We start from the raw sequence: 22465 nt of genomic DNA, 5'->3' as shown, positions 1-22465 counted from the left end.
AAGAAGCATCGAGGAGTCTTCCCCATCAGCTGACCTTCCCTCCAAGTATTTGTAGATTGCCTCCCATAAGACAGGGTAAAATGAAAGACACTAAGTACTGACACCCTCTTCACTTTTAAATTATAAATTGACATAAACTCAGCAGTATCTGCAACTGACAGTAAGCGTGAAGGGAATTTAGAGGTTTTCACTAAGATGACTGACTTGAACGGGGCTTTGGAAAACATGTCGTATTTGGATTAAGAGAGGGTATTCCAAGTCAGCTATATAGGACAAACAAAGATACAAATACGGGGCAGATGCGTCTTGGGGACCAGCCCAGCTGGTGTGGGCTTTGAGCTGGAAAGTCAGAAGGGCAAGAAGTGTCACTCCCTTCTGCCCTCCAAGCTCTCTTGCATGGAGCTGCTGTCCACCAAGATCTGCCCAGTACATACTGGTTTTCCGATTCCGTCCTTCAGGGTCTCTCCAAAGAGCCTTTTCTACACCTTCTCATTCACGCGCGTGCCTCAGAAATGGTCGTACAGCATCTGTTGGATTACTCCACATGATGAGAGTCTCACTCTCTCACACAGCAGCCCCTTTCCATTGTTGGTTACATGCAGCTATTCAAAAAGTTCTTTCCAAATGCTGAGCCAAAATCTGTCACCATTCAGCCAGTCTTTTACATTCCTCAGAACTTATGAGGCATACACAAAATGCACACACAACTTGTCACCTCTCCCCTGTGTTACAGCCCTCTAAAAACATGAGGGGAGGAGTTCCCGTCATGGCTCAGTGGTTAACGAATCCAACTAGGAACCATAAGGTTGTGGGTTAGATGCCTGGCCTTGCTCAGTGGGTTAAGGATCTGGCGATGCCGTGAGCAGGAGTGTAGGTTGCAGATGCGGCTCAGATCCCGCGTTGCTGTGGCTCTGGCGTAGGCCGGCGGCTACAGCTCCGATTCGACCCCTAGCCTGGGAACCTCCATATGCCGTAGGAGCAGCCCAAGAAATGGCAAAAAGACAAAAAAAAAAATTAAAATAAATAAATAAATAAAAATATGAGGGGAGTTCATATTTCCCCTTGGTTTCTATCCCTCAAGGCTAGTGGGTTTTTAAACTTGAATATATATCAGAATCCCCTGGAGGGCTTGTTAAAACACACATTCCTGGGTCCCACCCCCCAGAGTTCCCGATTTAGTAGCTCTTGGGCATAGCATGGTAATTTGTATTTCTAACAAGATCTCAGGTGCTTGGACCACCCTAGCTCTGGTCCAGAGTTTCCCAACTCATTCGCCTCTTTAGCACCCAGTTGCTAGAAGGTTTACCAATCAGTGGGGTGGCTGGGTCCTTCGATAGAGGTGGAGAAATGTTTTGAAGGTAGGTTAAGGTCAACAGTGACCTGCCTGTACCCCCTTGCTAGCTGTGTGATGGTCAGCAGATTGTTGAACCTTTGTGAATCCCTGTTCTCATCTGTGAAATAGAGACAGTAATAGCGCCTTCCTCATGATGCAAGTTCGAGAATTAAATGAGTTTGTATATGTACAGTGCTGACAACATCGCCTGGCCCACTGTCATAACCCAGTAAACTTTAGTTTAGTTACAATAATGAACTCCTTCAAGGCATGTGTAATGCCAGGTGGACTTTTTTGTGTTACTGTATTAAATGCCTCATTCTTGCCATAGATATTGTCTGTTTTGAAGAAATGATATTAAATTTTAGGGATAAATTAATATATACAATGCCCCTGAGCAGATACTCTTGCAACGGTATACCATGAATAAGTTGATCGTGAAAAATAATTTCTTTTTAATTCTCTCAAAATTTTACCTACCTTTTCCCCCTGATTTTTAAAGATTTCTCATCCCTAGTACTTAACTACCTATATGGCCATAGGCAAATTTCTTAACTTCTCTATGCTTCACAGTCCTTTTGTAAAAGAAAAGCACTCAATAAATATTAGTTAACACTTATTTTTATGTTAACTATTATAAAAATATATCTGGAAATATGGAAAATCCTAATGAAGAAAATTAAAATTACCCATAAATTTACCACCCCAAAAAATATATTCTGTTAGTACTTTGGTAAATTTTGTTCTATTCTTTTTTTTTCCATGTAGATACTTGAGATCTGATTGTGGTTATAGTTTTTCAACTTGTTTTCACTTAACAATATATAATGCTTATTTTCTCATGTTATTTAAAATTCCTGAAATTATCCCTATAATGGTGGTATAGTGATTTGCCTTACAGTATATTAAAACACATTTAGACATTTCCTTGTTTTGGACACTTAGTTTCCAGTTGGTCACTATAATAAATATTTAGGTATCTTTGTATATTATTATATGTCCAAATTTCTGAGTCTATCTTTAAAATAATTGCTATAAAATTTACCTGTGCAAAGGGTATGAACATTTTTTGTGGTGCTTGATGCATATTCCCAAACTAAAGAGATGTACTTTATTCCTTAGACAAAGTTCATTGTTTTGTCTTACCAGAGTCTTGTTGGGGCTACACTAATTTTTTAAATAACTGAATAGATGCTTATCCTAAAACTCCTGCTGATTTCCTGAGTTTTTCAAACCATTAGCATTTTTTCAGTTTTAAATATTTCTATGAGGGGTTCCAATCAGAACTAAAAAAAAAATTTTTTTTAATACATTTGAAGTTTAAGGAATTCTTTTAGTCACTCTCCCCGTTAATGTCAGGTCTGTAGATTTTAAGGCATCTGGTGCCGAATCACATTTCAGGGCTTTTCCAAATGTCGTTTGTACTGTTAAATGTTAATAATCATTTTCCGCTGGGAATGCCTCATACTTTTCTCTGCTTCTACCCTAATATAATAGATACACTTTTAGAAAAAGAAAGAAAAGTGAGATCTAGCCAAACAGGAAAGGACCCTTTGGAGAGCAATAATGGGAGCATAAGCTGCACTCACATTACACTTACCTTTTTCAAAGGAAGTGTCTTCTTCTCCCCCAGGAACTGGGAAGGTCCATTTTACATTCCCACTATCATAGAAGGCATGTACACACATAACTCATAGTTTGAGTTTTAGCATTTCTTGTCATCATCAAATGAGACTCAGCTCTGTATTAGGGCCATTTAAAAAAACTTAGGGAAAAGTGGAACACAGAAACAGCAATTCATTTAACCTAGAATGAAGCAAGTGGAAAATGGTTTATATGGAACCCAGGTAATATGAGGTTCAACAGACCACCAGGCAGCCTCGAACCACCTGCTGCATGTATCAAAGTGGTGAAGAACCTTTCCAGTCAGTGCTTTTGATTTTTTCTCTCTCTCTCTTTTCCACCACTCTCTGTCTGTCTCTTTGTCTCTTTTTTTTCCTCTCTCTCTCACAAATATATTATTTCTTTTTAAATTGGATTTTTTTTAAGGTCATGGTGGATTAACTAATATGTCTCAAAGCTGTGAAAAACCTTTCTAGTCAGTGCTTTCAGTTTTTCATCTGTCTCTCTTTTCCCCCAACTCCCTGTCCTTCTCTCTCTCTCTCTCACACACACACAAATATATTATTTCTTTTTAAAATGGATTTTTTTTTTTAAGCTCAGGGTAGATTAACTAACATTCAGATTAGCTTTCAAGTACAGTGGGCCAGGTTGGGAAGATAGGAACCAAGCTTCTAGAAGAGCTTCCTAGATCCCTGCCTCCCTTACATCTTGGCTTCTTTCCTCCTCCCCCACCCCACCTGGGCCTGGAAATTGGCAACAAACCACAGCTGTCTGATGGCCAAGCCCCGTTTGTGGAGGTGAGTGTGTGCAGCTCCCTGATGTATCTTCACCACATTAATGTGCCACTGGACAGTGGAGAATTGGCTAAAGCTTCTTTGAACAATGACATTAGTTATCTGCACCCTAACTCTCCTTTCCCTCTCTCGTTTCTCCAATTCAGTGAAAACTGACCACACATAAAACTTCTCAGGAATATTGTGCATTATGCAGCTACTCCCGTACACATATTTGCTTCCATGTTTTCTTTCCTTTCATTGAGGAAAGCTTTACCACGCTAAAACTTAAGTGTACATGTAAATGTATGTATGTATACATATTTGTATCTTTCTACATACACTTTTCATCATGGTTAAGATATCATTTTCCAGTGCATCTGGTGCTCTGGAGTTATTCTTTAATATCACTATTCTTCTTGGCACTGATCTAATAAGAGTTCTGAAACCTGCTAAGTAAAATCATATGTGGCTATCTTCAGTACACATCTTTGTGGCTTTGGAAAAAGAAGGGAATTAGTGTGAAACCTGGAAATGTGTATTAAAGAGAAACCCTACATTTCAAAAAAAATTAAGTAGCTGTCTTCAACTGATAAATTAATCTTGAAATTCTAACCATAATTTTCAAAATCACGGCATTGTAAGTGTGGCCACTTTGAAGAAAAGCAGACATGAGCTCTCACTGAACCCCGCGTGGGAGCAGCCGTGAGCAGCACCAGCCCAACGAGGAGCCATCTTGGTTTTCCTTCCACTCAGTAGCCTTTCCTCCCTGGCCACTTTTAAGGGTTTTCTTTTTGATCAAATTTGAAAGCCTATTTAACAGGCTTTTTCGTTGAAAATGAAACTAAAAACCCACCAAGAGGATCTTTGTCTTTAAACAAAGTGAGTCCCAGATGGTTGCAGAGATTCTGTGGTTTCTGTGAGAGACAGCCAAATTCTCTCCTAAATCTCATGGGGCCCAAAGGTTCTGAAGCAAGAGCAGTGAGCACACATTGCCAGGCCTGGGCACAGCCAGGATAAGAGAACAGAGTTAAATACTGCCTCAGAGCTTTCAGATGTTTACTCAACGTTAGGCAATGCGGTGGCATCAGAAGGCTTATCAGGAGAATCTAGCAACCCCCAGATGCTAAAGAAAGCCTGGCATGGTCTGTGTTATTTTTAAAACATTGTTTCCATAGATTATAATGGCCAAAGCATCTAGGGGAAATGAAATAGTTAAGTACAGCTTGGTTTTTACAGATGTGTTCCTTCTAAAGAAAATCAAAGTAATAGGTAGTTGGAAAATAAATGCTTAAGAAAATCCTAGGAGTTCCCATGGTGGCGCAGCGGAAACGAATCCAACTAGAAAACATGAGGTTGCAGGTTCGATCCCTGCCCTCGCTCTGTGGGCTAAAAATCTGGCATTGCCGTAAGCTGCGGTGTAGGTCACAGACGCAGCTCAGATCCTTCATTGCCGTGGCTGTGGTGTAGGCTGACAGGGCAGGTGTAGCTCCAATTCAGCCCCTAGCCTGGGAACCTCCGTATGCCACAGGTGTGGCCCTAAAAAGGCAAAAAAAAAAAAAAAGAAAAGAAAAGAAAGAAAATCCTAATCTTCACTTTTCAAATAATGTAAGTTGAAAACAACAATGACTTAAATTTTTGGTCTCTCAACCTAGCAGATTTGTTTGGGGTAAATAATAGTTCATAAATAGTTCTTCATATTATGTAAATAATAGTTTTATTGAAAGTTATAGTTACAAACTACTCCTAATAACAGGAACATGTATCAGTTAGGATGCTTTCAGCTTGAAGTTACAAAATAGTTTTTTTGATCTTCACAGGACGTTAATGAGGCAGTACTCTTGTTGGTCCTATTTTAGTTATTATGTCACGTAACAGAGAGGAAGGAGGCAGGTTCAGTGTTGGTTAGTTAATTAAGCAACTCAGTGCGGTCCCTGCTTCTCTGCTGTCCTCTTGAATTTGCCTTCCTGGTCTCAAGACGGCTGCAAAAGCTCTGTCCTCTCGTAGCATCTTCCGTGGCAGAAAAAAAGCAAGGTTTTCTCTTCTCAATTGTCTCCCTTATTATCAAGTAGTCAAAATTTCCCCAAGCCTTGTAGCAGTTGTCCTTTTTTATATTATTAGCCAAAACAAAATTCCGTATTCACCCCTAAACAAATCATTGTCAAAAGGGGAATGGAATTACCAGGATGAGATTGTACCAATACTGATACAGCCTCCAGGGGCCATGGGAGGTGTTGACCATCCCTGAGTAGTGTGCTGGTTTTTGAGACCTAAACCACGTCAAAGATTTTAATAGCCAGGGAAAAGGAGGGACCAGCTATTTGCCATGGACCAGTGGTTTCTGCCACATTGCCCTTATGGTGGGCAACCTTTTTTCCCTTTCTTATTGTTTCTATGTTTTCTTAATTAGTAAGATATTAATTTTAGGAGATACCATCAGGGTGACTGTCAAGACAGACTCTGGGCCAGACAACTTGGGTAACATCAGGCAAGTTATTCAACATCTCTGTGCCTTTTTTTTTCCATGTTTAGACAAGGAGTTCTTGTGACACCTATTGTATAAATCGGTTGCTGTGAAAATAAAAGAAATAATTTGTGGAAATGTTTTCTATTAGGGTTTTCCAAAGAAGCAGAATCAGGAGTTTCTATTGTGTCTCAGCAGTAACAAATCCAACTAGTATCCATGAGGATGTGGGTTCCATCCCTGGCCTCGCCCAGCGGATTAAGGATCCAGTGTTGCCATGAGCTGGGGTGTAGGTTGTTGACACGGCTCAGATCTGGCATTGCTGTGGCTGTGGGGTAGGCCAGTGGCTACAGCTCTGATTCGACCCCTAGCCTGGGAACCTCCATATGCCATGGGTGCGGCCCTAAAAAAAAACCATGGAATCAGTGGTGTGTGTGTGCACGTATACATGTACACATACGTATATACACACGTATATGTACGTAGAGAAGGGGAAAGAGAGATTTATTATAAATTGGCTCGCACAATTATGGAGGCTGAGAAGTCCCAAGATGTGCCATCTTCCGGCTGGAAAACCAGAGGAGCTGTTGTGTAGTTCCGGTCACAAAGCCAGGAGGCTAGTGTAGCAAGAAGAGTTGATGGTTCAGTCTTTGTCCAAAGGCTGAGAAAGACCAATGTCCAGCTCAAGCAGCCAAGCAGGAGGAGCCCGCTCTTGTTAAGGTTCCTTGTTCTTTCAGCTCTTCAGCTGGTCAGGTGAGGCCCACCCACATTAGGGAGAGCAATCTGCTGTACTCAGTCTGCAGTTCAAATGCTAATCTCATCCAGAAACACTTTCACAGACACACCAAGAGAATGTTTGACCAAAATATATGTGCACCCCATGGCCCATTCAAGCTGACACGTAAAATTAACCATCATGTCCTGAGACCTGTAAATATGCTATAGATGTATGCTTACTGTTATTCTAAAATCTAGAAAAATATTACAAATAAGGAAATCCAGTATGTGAAAACTCTGTCTTCCTCAATCATGGTAAAAATTCCTATGCAGAAGGATTTGATTTTTTAAAAGTGTTCACTGCATAGGAATAAATTTTCCTCTATCTTTGCAATTTCCACCAATTTAAGAGAGATTTCTTAAAGCCTACTCTGAACTATACTCTTAGCTGGATGAAAAGTCAAATAATCCATGTGTTTAATGGATAATTCTGTGTGCTATATAAAGATAAATGCCTCTACACTTTAGGAAAAAGCTGAATAAAATAAAATATCATTGGGCTTCTGTGTTAAAAGTTGTTTGTATGAGGCGTCTCTACAGAGATCTCATCTAGCATGAAGAGTTCAGTAAACCCTTGGAGATGAGCCTCAGGGAATAGATTGATCACTGCTGTCTTCTCAGCTATGAGAGCTGAAGTCTTGTTTACAGTCACCTTCCATTATGGCTGCTGCATTGTTTGGTACCACTGACCACACGTGCCAGGCAGTCTCTTCTCTCGTGACTTCAGCAAGGCCACTTTCTCCTGATTTACCTCCACCCCCCTTCTTCTCCAGCCCCTTCCCTGGCTTCTCACCCTGAGTCTGTCCTGAAGTGTCGGCCAGTTACTGGGCTTGAGCCTCTACTCACTTTTCCAGGTAAAGTGCCTTTCTGTCTGCACGTTTACAAGGCATTTATTTCACCAGTATTTTATCTCCAGCCTCTCCTTCACTCTCAAGCACATGACCGGTATTTCTAGCTGGGCATGGATCCTGCCTATACTAGTTGAGTCCTGCAAAGGCCTCATGACCAGAGCAAAGTCCCTTCTCTCCTTCCAAGCCTCTTTTTCTTCTCATACTCTCTAAATAAGCCTATGATTTCATTTTCTTTCCATGAAAATCAGCACAGTTTGCTCCGTCTGAACAATTACATAAGGCGTATCTTGTTTTATTGCACTTTGCTTTATTGCACTTCACAGATATGGCATTTTTACAGATTTAAAGTTTGTGGCAACCCTGCATGGAGCAAGTCTTTCAGAGCCATTTTTCTAACAGCAATTGCTTACTTCATGTCTCTGTGTCATTTGGTAACTCTAGCAATATTTTTCATTTATTATTGCATTTGTTATGGTGGTCTGTGATCAGTGATCTTTGATGTTACTATTACAAAAAGATTACAACTCACTGAAGACTCAGATAATGGTTAACATTTTTTTAGCAAAAAGATTATTTTTTAATGTATTACATTGTTTTGTTTTTTGTTTTTGTTTTTTAAAGCAAAATGCTTGGCATACTCAGTAGTTTACAGTAAGGGGTTCCCTGATGGTCTAGTGTTAGGACTCAGCACTTTCACCTCCATGGCTCGAGTTCAGTCCCTGGTTTGGGAACTGAGATCCCACATCAAGCTGCTGCATTCCGGGGCAGAAAGATGACAATATAGTGTGAACAGAACTTTCATATATACTTGGAAACCAGAAAATTTATGTAACTGGGTTCATCTTGATATTTGCTTAATTGTGGTGGTCTGAAACCAAACCTGTGGTATCTCCAAGGTATGCCTCTATTTCCAATGCATGGAATCTGAATTGATGAAGTCTCATTGATTGATTGATTGATTGTCTTTTAGATTATCATCTGTGGAAGACAGATTATCTGTAGTTACTTGTCTCAAAGTATAGAACTAAAAGTTGTTCAGCATTACATTGGTCAAGACGGACAAGCTGTGGTTCGAGAACATTTTGACTGCCTCACAGCCAAGCAGAAATTGCCTTCATACATACTCGAAAACAGTGAACTGACCGAGTTGTGTGTGAGGGCCAAAGGAGATGAAGACTGGTCGAGAGACGTGTGCCTGGAATCCAAGGCCCCTGAGTATAGCGTTGTCATTCAGGTATGAGAAGTAGTACCATCTAGAATGGTGCGGCTTTAAAATTTAAAATTTCTCATTATGTTCTTTACTCAGCACCCCCACTCAATTTATTAATAAGTGACATGTACAAAAGAGAGGAGTAATATAACAAGGCTTTGAATATCACTTCTCAAACTCCCTCCTCCCCATCCCACGACCACACAGTTGAATCACTTCCAGTATCCAAGACTCTAACCCTCCCAGATGGAGATGGGTTACATCCTGAAAAAGATTCTGATGTACCAGGGCTTTGGGGGGATGGGAGGGAATAAAGGGTGTCCCCCCCACTTGAGAATCTTTTTGATGATCTGCTACTTTTTTATCTCTTTCTCCATCTCTGCCATCACATTCACTCCCATAAAGGACAAATCATCTCTTTCATTCTCCCACTGACTCTTGAATCAATCTCTCTGCGTACACATCCCTTCATCCTTATGGAACGAATTGGGCTCCTTGACTCACTGCACATTCACGTTAGGCCACAATGAAGTTTGATTTTGCTTGGTTATTTTAACGTGGCTTTTTTTCTAACATTAGGCTTTCTGTATCCTCCAGACAGATATTATATCTGTGTCTCACTTGGATTAATTAGTAAACTTTTTAGTATTTAATAGGACCCTTTTCTATCTCATGTGCAGGTGCCATCTTCAAACAGTTCCATTATTTATGTCTGGTGCACAGTTTTGACTTTAGAACCCAGTTCTCAAGTGCAACAGCGAATGGTAAGTGCTTTGCAATCCTAAAATATGGTATATGACTCTGACCTTTCCTGTTCTGAAATAAATTAAGGTCAGAGTGACCCAGGGAAGAGATTTATTACAAGTTTGTTTCGGCATCGAACAGCTGGAATACTGCAACAAAGCAAATATGAAAGTTGTTCTGTCCTTTTATTTTTATAGATTGTGTTCAGCCCTCTTTTTATCATGAGGAGTCATCTTCCAGACCCCATTATCATACATTTGGAGAAAAGGAGTCTTGGATTGAGTGAAACACAAGTTATTCCAGGAAAAGGACAGGAAAAACCACTGCAAAACATAGAACCTGACCTTGTACATCACCTAACATTTCAAGCAAGGTACTGGGAAAGTCCTTATATCTTCCAAGAGAGATTCCGTAGAAATGTAACCTTGTCCCACTGAGGGGAAATGGGAGGATAGAGGGTTTTCGTATGATTTCTTATCTTAGGAGAATGTTGTTTTAAAGTTGCCCTGTCTGGTATTCTCATATTCTATAGATAAAATTCAGCACCTTTAGAAATAAATCAGAGGGATGATCAGAACATTTAATTGACACATCATTTCTGTAGAGGAGCAAGAGATGAACCTCACAGGCGTTGGGGGGGAGGGGGAGGCCACAGCCCAGATTATTCTAAAACTGTGTCATCATCCCCAAATCATCAAACATTGACTCATTCTCACGAAAAAGTATTGGTTTATAATACATCTGATAATCACTCTTGCTTTTTCTTTGTGTTCTCTAGAGAAGAAGATGATCCATCACATTGTGCCGTCCCCATCTCAACATCCCTCATTAAGCAAATAGCCACTAAGATACACCCAGGAGGGACAGTTAATCAGATCCTCGACGAATTCTATGGGCCAGAAAAGTCCCTTCAACCCACGTGGCCCTATAATAAAAAGGATTCTGACAGGTATGTTCTCCAGCAGTCTTTGTCTACAAACATTGCTCAGTTTTAAGGAGTGAACAACCATTCCCAAAAATGTTAGATACCATAAAAATGTTTTTAAAAAGATATTTGTATATATATGCCAGATTCTGACCTTTTATCACCTAATAGATGTATTCTGTAGATTGCTTCATTCCTAATCTAGAACATAATTGCATGAAAAGCTTTTCTCCTGAATGCAAATGCAGCAAGGCATGACTCTAGTGTGAAGAGGTGTCATACAGGAGCGTTGTGTGTCTGGAATCCTTAAACACACTTCATGGATCCAGAAGTCATCATGTTTCATTGAGTCTCTTGGATGTGGTATTTGGCATAGGAATGAGCAGCTGAGCCAGTGGGACAGCCCGATGCGAGTGAAGCTGTCAGCCTGGAAGCCATATGTGAGGACCTTGTTGATAGAACTGCTACCCTGGGCCCTGCTTATCAATCAGTCCAAGTGGGACCTCTGGCTGTTTGAGGGAGAGAAGATTATTCTACAGGTTCCTGCTGGCAAAATTATTATCCCTCCTAATTTTCAGGTACTATATAACTTTTTTAAAAAACTAATATGAATTCCTTTCTTTCAACAACTAGCTTTTATTTGAAGTTGCATTTATGTTCTTAACAGAATGAATCCATTGTGGAAAACTTCCCTCCTAGATGCATATATAAGGCGTATGGAATGTTCTTTGATATTCAGAGACATTTCAGATGTCTTTTTTCCCCATCAGCAGTATTCATGCTTGAATTATCATTACATTTGATAACTCATACTAGTTACATTCTCATTTCCATTGTGTACAGGGTGTTTGACAAGTATTAGGATTGGCCCACTCAGGGTATGTTAAGAATGTAGAGCCATATTCTGTGCTAACTCACACCCTAGATGTTTTGGGGGGTTTTACAGAAACTCTCTGAGATTTGCAAGATGGGTAAGAATTAAAGATTTCTGAACAACTATTTTTGCCAAGGCCTCTTTTCCTTTAGAAGTGGACTTGCCAGTCCATAATCATGGACTCCTACCCACTCTCAAAAATAACAACATAGAATCATTACTAACATAGGAGGAAAAACCTGATTGTAAAACGGAATTTCATAGGAAGGTTTTATATTCCATCACAAGAGAACTTTTTAGATAAGGCTACCCCAGTTCAAGAAGGCACATAAATCTGTAAGAAAGTAGAGTACAAGGAGTTCCCAAATAAAATGTTTTCCTTATAGGGAACAATTTGAGAGTCTTTTTTTTAAAAACTCCAGTTTATAAACATCTTTATTCAATTGCATTTTTCCTTTTTTTATAAACATAATGTAATATTACCTTAGGGAATTGGAATGTTGACCTCCATATACCTGATGTTACATATTATTCTTTTGTCAAATGAAATGAAATCTTCAGATTGTAAGCCTTTGGTATTTACAGGGTAGTCACAGTTTGGGTTGAGGTCTTTTCCTCCTTCCATAAATATGAATTCCATTGTGAATGAAAGAAAGCATTGGAAACTAAAATAAAATGTATGTTGCAACTACAAAAAAAGAAAAAAATCTTAAAGGGATTTGGTTGCCTAAGTAGACCTATTATATAATATATGAAATTCCTAGGAATTGAAGTAAAAATATCAAAGTTAAGAAAAATACTTTAGGAGTTCCCGTCGTGGCGCAGTGGTTAACGAATCCGACTAGGAACCATGAGGTTGCGGGTTCGGTCCCTGCCCTTGCTCAGTGGGTTAACGATCCGGTGTTGCCGTGAGCTGTAGTGTAGGTTGCAGAGGCGGCTCGGATCCCGCGTTGCTGTGGCTCTGGCGTAGGCCGGTGGCTACAGCTCCGATTCAACCCCTAGCCTGGGAACCTCCATATGCCGCGGGAGCGGCCCAAGAAATAGCAACAACAACAACAGCAACAACAACAAAAGACAAAAAGGCAAAAAAAAAAAAAAAAAAAAAAAAAGAAAAATACTTTATAATGAGGCATTATTTTTTCCAGGAAGCTTTTCAAATTGGAATATACTGGGCAAATACAAACACTGTGCACAAGTCGGTAGCAATTAAACTGGTCCATAACCTGACATCTCCAAAGTGGAAAGATGGAGGTAATGGTGAAGTTGTGTCACTGGATGAAGAAGGGTTTGTCGATGCTGAAATAACACTTGGCGCTTTCCCAGGGCATCAGAAGGTAGGATCAGAGTCTGTGTGGCTCAGGGGCAGGCAGGGGGATGGCATGCCATCCCCTCAACCTATCTGAAATGAGTCTGCCCCCTTTTCATTTTTAATCTCTCTTAGGTGTTTCTTGTCCCAAACCATTTATACCAGTGAAACCTGTGATTTCTTAGACCTCTCTCTTTTACAGTGTTCTTCCCCACCCCCTTTGCCAGTGATAAAAGCTGTGTCACATAATTTATCCAATAACCACTCTATTTCAGAACACTCAGCAGTCACTTGATTTATTGTATGCAGGGGAAAAATGAACTTATTCCAAAAGAGCCACAAATTGTACTTGGCTTCCTTGTTTTAGATCAGGAAGTAGAGTTGCTTACATTCTGAGTATTGAGTGAAAGGACAAAATCTCCTGCAACCAAGGTTCTACTCCTGGAAAGGACATCCTGAGCAAAATGATGTGCATCAATTCTGATTTTCCTGTAGAACCAATGTGATACGAAGGAGTTGTATTCTTGAACAGGGGATTGAGACCCATGTTTGCAAAGATATGAATACAAAAAAAATATGTAATCAGTTTTTTTAAGTACAAGTGGTGTGTGCTTTTCAACATAAATCTTTTCCAAAGTAGTATGTGAATACCGATTAAGCTAAATAACATAGTAACAAATCACATTTAACTGCATGCGTGAAAGTCCAATATCACAGCGTACCATGTAGAAATCACACACTGTGCTTCATTATTTTCACTGTCCCAAATCAGAATAAGAAGGGATCCCTCATCTCCTCATCAGGAGAGTATAATTCAGCCTGACCTTTCTCTGGGGCAGAAGTTAGATTTTGACAGGCATCTTTGAAGACCCTCTTGAGAAAAGTTAGGGTCATTTGGTAACTTTTAAAAAATAAATTGCTGTGATATAAAGAAGTAGGTCTTCAGTATTCAAGACTGGTATCCATTTCCTCAAAGTTGTCTGGGCAACACATGTTTATGGTCTGCCGGCCAGAACACTGAAACATGGGTGTAAGTGGCAAAGAGCTGTAAGCGTGAATCACCCTACGTTGAACAGTTGTAAGCTGAGAACGACCATCAAAACCTGGGGAAATAGTTATGAAATACAGTCCAAGACCTAGTACCTCCAGCACCTCACCAAGTGGCCAGAGCAAATGTGAATACATGTTAGTGAATGAAGGAATGAACTCTTAGAAAATACAATTATCTCTCATTGTTCTTTAGTAGTGATTCTCAACCTTTTTGGTCTTAGGGCCCCTTTGCACTCTTAAAAAATACTGAGGCCCTGCAAAAACCTTCTGTTTATGTGGATTATTTCTATTAATATTTACTAAGTTAGAAATTAAAACAGAGAAAAAAATTTAGACTTTGTTATTGTTTAATGTGCTTTTGTTGGGGGGGGGCAGGGTGTATAGTTGATTTACAATGTTGTGCCAATTTCTGCTGTACAGAAAGTGAACCAGGCATGCACATATATGTATTCTTTTTCTCATATCATCCCCTATCACGGTCAATCCCAAGATATTGGACACATTTCCCTCTGCTGTACAGTAGGACCTCATTGCTTATCCATTTTAAATGTAATAGTTTGCTTCCCCTAACCCCAAACTCCCTGTCCATCCCACTTCCCCTGCCTTGGCAACCACAAGTCTGTTCTCCATGTCTGTGAGTCTTAAAAGAGAGAACATTTTAAACACAGGAATTCATAAACATACATTTTGTTAGCTGTGAAAACAATGACGTCATAGGTCATATAGCCTCTGGAAAACTCCACTGTACGCTCCTGAGAAAACTAGAGTGAAAAAGACAAATAGCATTGTAGTATTATTATAAAATTAATTTTGACCTTGGGACCCCTGAAAGGATCTCAAAGCCACCACCCCTAAGGGTTCCCAGACCACACTTCGAGAACTCCTGTCCTGATGTCACCGCTTCCTAGATGGGTATCTTCTCGTACAACATGGTAGGACAGGGAGATGATACATGTGGTCGTTAAGAGCAGCACAGGGAAGCCAGACTGCATCATTTCCAATTCCAACCCCCTTTATCTTTGCAACCTTGGGCAAGTTGCTTACCTCTTTGTGCCTCATTTTTCCTCTTCCGTAAAATGGGGATAATAGTAGCTACCCATGTGGGTGTGGTGAGGATCCCGTGAGATAATATGCATGAAGTACTTTAAACAGATAGAGCACATGAACACAATATATGAGGGTCAGTTACTGGTTTTTTTCATCATCATCATCGTGATTGTAGTTCTCCAAACTCCCCTTGGTCCATGTACACATTCAGTGCGAGAGCTGCCAGGATAAGCGTGAGGAGGAGACAAGGAATGCTGTGCTGAGTTCTTTATGTTGAGAAAGATAAGGGGCATCTGTTTATATAAAAGTGCTTTAGATGCAAATATTTTGTGAAGGAATTGGTTAAAGAACATGAAAACAAGTCTCTGTCACTATACAGTAGCAGCAAAAGCAACTGATCTGCTAAAGCACCCGGCCGAAGAGCACAGAATGGCCCCTTTAAGGGACCAAGATAGTTTTGAGACACAAAGGGAATTCTAATAAATACTCTAGAACAAAAAGTAAAATGGATATTGTCCTGGGCAAACCAGTGGATAAAATGATCTTTTAGAAATAATCAAGAGATGTTTATATGCCATGTAGTATTTTTTTAAATTACTCTTTCCCCAATTGTCCTGCAGTTATGCCAGTTCTGCATTTCCTCCATGGTACAGCAAGGCATACAAGTTATTCAGATTGAAGACAAGACTACAATAATCAATAATACCCCATATCAGATATTTTATAAACCCCAGTTGTCTGTCTCCACACCCCAGTCTGGAAAGGAGGTAAGCAATTCAAGCATGGATTGTTTTGTCTAAGTTTTTGATAAATCAATAATCATCCCGATCAACGTTTTTTTAACCTTAGAAGAAATAAAAAGCTGACACTGAGTATAGGTACAGACTCACTTATTTTCGCTTTCATTAAAACCCTGGATGTCTTGCTCAGCGCTTCCCAGGTCATTAATAAGGAGACATCTGGCCTGACGCACTACGGGGCAGCGCTGCCCCACCCATCTGCCCAGGGGCTGCAGCGGGCTCCCTAGTTCACGGCCCCTGCTGCGCCGGGACCGGAGCCTGAGAACTGGCTCTGAGGCTCATGGAAAAGAACATCTGCCTTGCAGGGCACCGCGCCTGCAGGAGCCGTGTGTGCAGAAGGCTCAGCCCCAACTGAGCCCCAGATCTGGAAGCCCTGTGCGCCGCATCCACAAGGAGAGGAAATGTGAAAATGTACCAGCTCATTTATGTTAACGTCTCTGTGGCAGAATATGTGGAAAATGAATCCAAGAAGGATTTTTTTATTCAGTTCTTTATACGATTCAGATGAAGGGTTTTATTTTAAGAGAGTAAGGAGCTATTTTAAAAGGCCCTAAAAACAGAATATGCTAAGTGGTGTGCTATTGTTTTATGCTGTTGAAACCATCATACTGAAACGTATTCTTTGTCTTTGCTTTCATCTGCAGTTACTGTGATCCCTTACTTTTAGCTCCTAAAAGTTACATTAGAACAACACACTAGGAGGAAAGTCTGGGTCGGCTAAGCTTACAGTGCATTATAGTATTTACCAGTATGTCAGCATCAGAGAGTTTCATCTTGGTTCACGGAAATATTAATAAAATCAGCAGGTGACCAAAAGGACCCTGTTGGCAAGTAGAGGTCTACTGTAATGACATTGTAGGCGAGGATTCAAGGGAAAAAACCAGTCTGTACCCTGATGAATTTCCTGCTTCTCCCCCCTTTGGGCTTCCTGAGACAGTGGGTCAGGGCTTTCCACACTGATAGTTCCTCATCTGAAAGGGGGTATGATTTTGCATTCCTTGCAGCGTCCAGGTAAAAATTAAATGAGATACTATGAGTAAAAAGGCTCGGTGCTCAGGAAATGAGAGTTGCCAGCAGCCACCTCGACACCCCCGATTCTTTCTGCAGTTGAGGGGGCCTCCTTTTTCCACCCTGACCCTGCTCCGGGCAGGTGCAGGAATTTTTAAGAGACATGATAATCCCCAGCCTCTCAGGAGGACCATCTGGGACAGTGGGAGAAACAGCAAACAGGGGAGGAAGGCGGAAGCCGGGCTTCTGGCCAGGCTTTGCCACACACTGGCTCTGAGATGCTGGACACCTCGCCGGCGCTCTGGAAAGCAGCTTCCTCAGCTGTGAAAGAGGAGACTCAAATAAATTATCGCCAGAGGTCCTTTTTAAGTCTCCAATCCTGAGGCTCTCTAGTGTGCCAGAAACCATGTGGAATTCCAGCCAAAGGCTGGAGATCAGAGTTTCCTGTTCCCTCAGGATGAGCCTTCAAAAACCTTGGTTTTCTGAGCTCCCAACCTTGCCCTTCTGTATCTCATTCAGTGTATCTCATTCAGACCCCTCCGGCCCACGGTCACTCAGGGTGCGACTTTTTCAGCCCGGCTGTACCTTTCCAAGAGGGCTTCCTCCCAACAAACGGCATTTCTAGCCCATGGCATCTGGATTTTTCGCAGTACCTGGGGGATGTTGAGAACTTTGCATCACCTTTTAAATCACGCCAGCTCTATCCCGTTTCATTATGCCTAGAAACGCAGACTCTGCTCTTGCTGCTTGTAATTGTCTCATTAGGACCTTCTCATGGAAACGGGATTTCTAATATTCCCTCCCATGTCCCCCACCTGGCCGCCTCCCGAGACTGTGTGGTTATGGTTTCTCAGAAGCTGTGCTTGAAAAACCTCAAGTTGTCTGTATGACTATAGTGACTGTGCCCCCCCTGCACTGTCTTCTCTGTCTGCAGTATTTTCACATTCCGGACGGTGCTACTTTCAGCCTTCACCCTGGTGGCGAGCAGCCTGCAGTGACGTTCAGCTCCCTTCCTTGCTGGGACTTAAGGCCTGACATCAGTCAGTCAGCCCTGGATGCATCCCTGCTTCAGAAACAGATCTTGCTGGCCTTTGCTCCTGCCGCAGCAGCCAACAGCTCCCAGTACTGGAGCCTGCCCGCCGTAGTTAGACAAGAGTTCCCCAGACAAAGTGTGGCAGTGCCCTTGGGGAGCTGTGGGGAAAATGGATTCTGTACCAGGTATTTTACATTTTTGTGAATGCCCTTCTTTGCTTGTTCATCCAGGTGCCAGGAAAGACAGGAGAATAGTTGCAGTGCTCACCGCCTGTGAAATGAGGTTTTATTTTTAATGACTGCTAGATGTTATGTACAGCTGGGCAAATGGTATGATCACGTATGGGTTGTCCTAGTGGACTACTGATGAGATCGGTTTTCCTTCTGCAGCTTCTTCTTTTTTTTTTTTTTTTTTTTTTCCTTCAGCAGCTTCTTCTGGGGAAAAGATGATGGTGTTTGTGCCACGGAAGCAGCAATATATCATAATGAAAAGATCGCCTCCTTTTATGATTTCTTAGCCTCTGTCAAGTGATAAGAAATAGGGTTAAAATATGAGAGAGTCAAGCTGGAAAACCTTTTTCTTTTCCCATGTTTTACTTTCACTTCCAAATGGAATTTTTCTCAAGAAGTCATTAAGAGAGATATCTTAGATAAACACAAGTCACAGAAGACTCTGTTCTGTGGTTGTTCCTGCACGCAAGTTACTTCAATTACCAATTACCAATTATGCAAATAACAACCACAGAATCAAGCCAGAGACATGTAATGGTTTGTTCATACCGGACTTTTATTTTGCGGTCGTTTTGCATGCAATACGTCCTTTTTGTAGCTGTCAGGAATAACTTATTTATGGTATATGTAAAAAGTCCAAGAGAAAACATATTGTGACCTTATGAGAGGTATCTTATTCTCCTGATTATGAATTTATAGACTCTATTTGAGATCTTAGCCATCTTAACTTTGATGTGTATAGAGATTCCTAGTAGTAATATTTTTAAAGATTACGTCCTAACTCGAGTTATCCTTAATAGTAAGGCTCTGTTCCCTGTACTCGTCCCTTCTTCTTTCACAACGTTCATATGCATCCCTGATTTTATAAACACTTTTCATCTTGAGGGGAATAGTTGTCCTCCTCTGATTGGAGAACTCAACCTGAGTGAGTTTTTTGTTGTTGTTAAAAATTTTGGAGTTCCCGTCGTGGCGCAGTGGTTAACGAATCCGACTAGGAACCATGAGGTTTCGGGTCCGATCCCTGGCCTTGCTCAGTGGGTTAAGGATCTGGTGTTGCCGTGAGCTGTGGTGTAGGTTGCAGATGCGGCTCAGATCCTGCATTGCTGTGGCTGTGGTGTAGGCCAGCAACTCCAGCTTCGATTCGATCCCTAGCCTGGGAACCTCCATATGCCGTGGGTGTGGCCCTAAAAAGACAAAGCAGAATTTAAATATTTTCTCACCTTTTAAAAAAATATTGTAAAAACAGTGTTACTAGTGTCAGAAAAAGAGTTACTAAACCTATAATTAGTGTTTGGCTATTAAAGGATAAGCAGATGGCCTCCTTTCTCTGGAAAACATTTCCTCTGATGTTGAAAAGAAAAGGTATCATAGAAGTTCAAATATCACAAATCCAAATGAACATGTACCAGGAGGGGAAGCACATGTTTTGCACTAAATCATTTCTGTCATTGGCTCTGACCCTGTTCTAGGGCTATAGCACTGACCTATCAAGAACACTTCGGAGTGACTTACTTAACCCTCTCAGAAGACCCTAGTCCTCGAATAATCTTCCACAACAGATGTCCAGTGACGATACTTATAAAGGAAAACATTAAAGGTATATTTTATAGTGTTGAATTTGCTACAAAACCTATATTCTTCCTGGAGCTTTTTGACTTAGTAGTTACCTGTGATCCTTAAATAAAAAGATTAATCTTGGCATTCCCATCATGGCTCCGTGGTTAGTGAATCCGACTAGGAACCATGAGGTTGCAGGTTCCATCCCTGGCCTTGCTCAGTGGGTTAAGGATCTGGTGTTGCCGTGAGCTGTGGTGTAGGTCACAGATGTGGCTTGGATCTGGCGTTGCTGTGGCTCTGGTGTAGGCCGGCAGCTGTAGCTCCGATTCGACCCCTAGCCTGGGAACCTCCATGTGCTGCGGGAGCGGCCCTAGAAAAGGCAAAAAGACCAAAAAAAAAAAAAAAAAAAAAAAAAAAAGGATTAATCTTTATGTAAACTTCTTTGCGATATTTCTCTCACCACATCATGTTTCATATCCCTAGGTCTTTGTCTTCAGATCCTAAGTCTACATATGCCTTTTTTCAATTTCAGATATTCCAAAGTTTGAGGTTTATTGCAGAAAAATCCCTCCCGAGTGCTCGGTTCATCATGAGCTGTATCATCAGATGTCCAGTTATCCAGACTGCAAGACCAGAGACTTACTTCCAAGCCTCCTCTTGAGAGTAGAATTGCTGGAGGAGATGACCACTGAATGGAGTGATGCCATCGACATCAACAATCAGGGAACCCAGGTCAGTGAGCCTCGTGCATTCCCGACAAAGCCCAGAGAAAGCATCCCTTTCCTAAGGCTTTGCTGGTTCTCTCTTCCTTTATTTTTTTTTTTTCTTTTTTCTTTTCTTTTTTCTTTAATGGCTGCACCTATAGCATATGGACGTTCCCAGGCTAGGGACCGAATCGAAGCTACAGCTGCAGCCTACACTGCCACCGCAGCAAAGCTGGATCCTTTAACCAGACTGAGCAGGGCCAGGGATTAAACCCACCCCTCCATATCAGTGGGAACTCTTTGTTCTCTTTGTCTCTTAGAAAGATTGTCTCTTTCTAAACCTAGTTTCCTAAATGCTGAATTTCTTGTCTCTGTGTATCCACTTTTACGTTCTCACTGGGATATTAATTCTCCAACACAAGTGTGTACCTCCAAAGTAAACTCTAGAGTGGTTAATGAGAAGAGCACTTGGTAAAGCAAGCCCATCTTGGGTCTAATCCCAGGTCAAAAGTGAAATAAAGAGTTCCCATTAGGGCTCAGCAGGTTAAAAACTTGACATAGTGCCTGTGAGGCTCACTCAGTGGGTTAAGAATCCAGCATTGCCATGAGCTGTGGTGTAGGTTGCAGACGCAGCTCTGTGTACATGTAGCCATGTGGTGTAAGTCGGATCCCGTGTGGCTGTGGCTGTGGTATAGGCTGGCAGCTGCAACTTTGATTTAACCCCAGCCTGGGAACTTCCATATGAGACAGGTGCGGCCATAAAAAGAAGAAAAAAAGTGAAATAAAATTGTTAATCTTCTTTATATGGAAGGCAGTCCAACTATCCAGATTTCAGGACAGTCATAACACCAACCCTAGACGAATTCCATCTTTTGAAAAAATGCTAATTTTAAAATATATGTATTCATCCTAGTTGTATGTAAAACTGCAATATACGTACAGTTTTAAAAACATAAACAGATTAGAGTCCTGATTTGTCTCTGTCTTACTCTGGGTGTTAGTGGTGATATTTTTGTTGAAAATGGCACAGGAACCTAGCATTTTCTTTCTACTCAAAATTAACCAATTTTAGGTACAATTCAGTGGCATTAAAGACATTCACAATGTTGTAAAACCATAACCGCTATTTCCAGACATGCTTCATCATCCCAGACAGATACTCTTTCCCCGTAACTCCCCGTTCTGCCCCCTCCCCAACCCTGGGAACCTCTGTTGTACTTTCTGTCTCTGAATCTGCCTACGTGAAGCACCTCATGCAAGTGGAATTGTACAGCATTTGTCCTTTTGTGTCTGGCTTCTTAGCATAATGTTTTCAAGGTTCATCATTGTTGTAGCACATGGCAGAACTTCATTCCTTTTTATGGATGAATACTATTGTACTTTTTTTTTTTTTTGTCTTTTTGCCTTTTCTAGGGCCGCACCCGTGGCATATGCAGGTTCCCAGGCTAGGGGTCCAATCGGAGCTGTAGCCACTGGCCTACACCAGAGCCACAGCAATGCAGGATCCGAGCCACATCTGCAACCTACACCACAGCTCATGGCAACGCCGGACCCTTAACCCACTGAGCAAGGCCAGGGATCAACCCTGAATCCTCATGGTTCCTAGTCGCATTCGTTAACCACTGAGCCATGACGGGAACTCTAAGAGAACTCCTTTATATCCGTTCTTATCTAACCTTTACAGCAGCCATAGAAGCTAGGGACTGTCATCTCCATGTTACAGAAGTGAAAACTGAGACCCCCAGAAGAAACATGGCCTAAATCCCATGACAAGGGATGGGCCTGGGGATTTTTCCAGATCTGCCTCATTCCAAAGCATGTGCTCTGTACCACTATGCTATGAGTGCTGCTCCCTTACCTGGAATTCCTTAACTCCCCTCTTCCCCGGTCCTGCCAGCACATGCTTTCTCATCTCTCAAGAGTTTCTCTCTCGACACCCTGGCAAGTTCCTCCCCACTCTGAGGACCGTCCACATACCCAGATAACATTTGTAACATTTAATTGTATTTACTTCTGTAAGAAATCTCCTACCTAGTCAAGATTCCTGGGTGTCAGAGGGAATTCTTTTTTTTTTTTAACAGACCCTCTTTTTTTTTTTTTTTTTTTTTTTTTTTTTTTTTGTATAGGGAATTCTTTACAATAGGCATTCTGTCTGC

General features: G+C 41.3%; 1 protein-coding gene across 33 annotated transcripts in view; it reads left to right on the top strand.

Moving 5' to 3' along the window:
• Positions 1 to 22465, top strand: part of VPS13B (vacuolar protein sorting 13 homolog B) — a 729842-nt gene that overhangs the window by 666829 nt on the left and 40548 nt on the right. For all 33 annotated transcript variants that reach the window (XM_085021978.1, XM_085021986.1, XM_085021974.1 and 30 more), the window contains 10 exons: positions 8792 to 9055; positions 9712 to 9795; positions 9973 to 10148; positions 10554 to 10724; positions 11077 to 11278; positions 12720 to 12908; positions 15598 to 15744; positions 17720 to 18003; positions 19518 to 19645; positions 20138 to 20337. In XM_085021978.1, coding sequence (XP_084878104.1) covers positions 8792 to 9055; positions 9712 to 9795; positions 9973 to 10148; positions 10554 to 10724; positions 11077 to 11278; positions 12720 to 12908; positions 15598 to 15744; positions 17720 to 18003; positions 19518 to 19645; positions 20138 to 20337 — 1845 coding nt within the window. The remainder of the gene's footprint in view (positions 1 to 8791; positions 9056 to 9711; positions 9796 to 9972; positions 10149 to 10553; positions 10725 to 11076; positions 11279 to 12719; positions 12909 to 15597; positions 15745 to 17719; positions 18004 to 19517; positions 19646 to 20137; positions 20338 to 22465) is intronic.

The sequence above is a fragment of the Sus scrofa genome, chromosome 4 (genome assembly GCF_054392235.1).
Source record: "Sus scrofa isolate SSC_HxYL_T2T_F1_AM1 chromosome 4, Sscrofa_HxYL_maternal_Yorkshire_Landrace_v2.0, whole genome shotgun sequence".
Classification (NCBI taxonomy): domain Eukaryota; kingdom Metazoa; phylum Chordata; class Mammalia; order Artiodactyla; family Suidae; genus Sus; species Sus scrofa.
The sequence above is the reverse complement of the archived record's forward strand: the minus strand, read 5'-3'. Positions and strand labels throughout refer to the sequence as shown.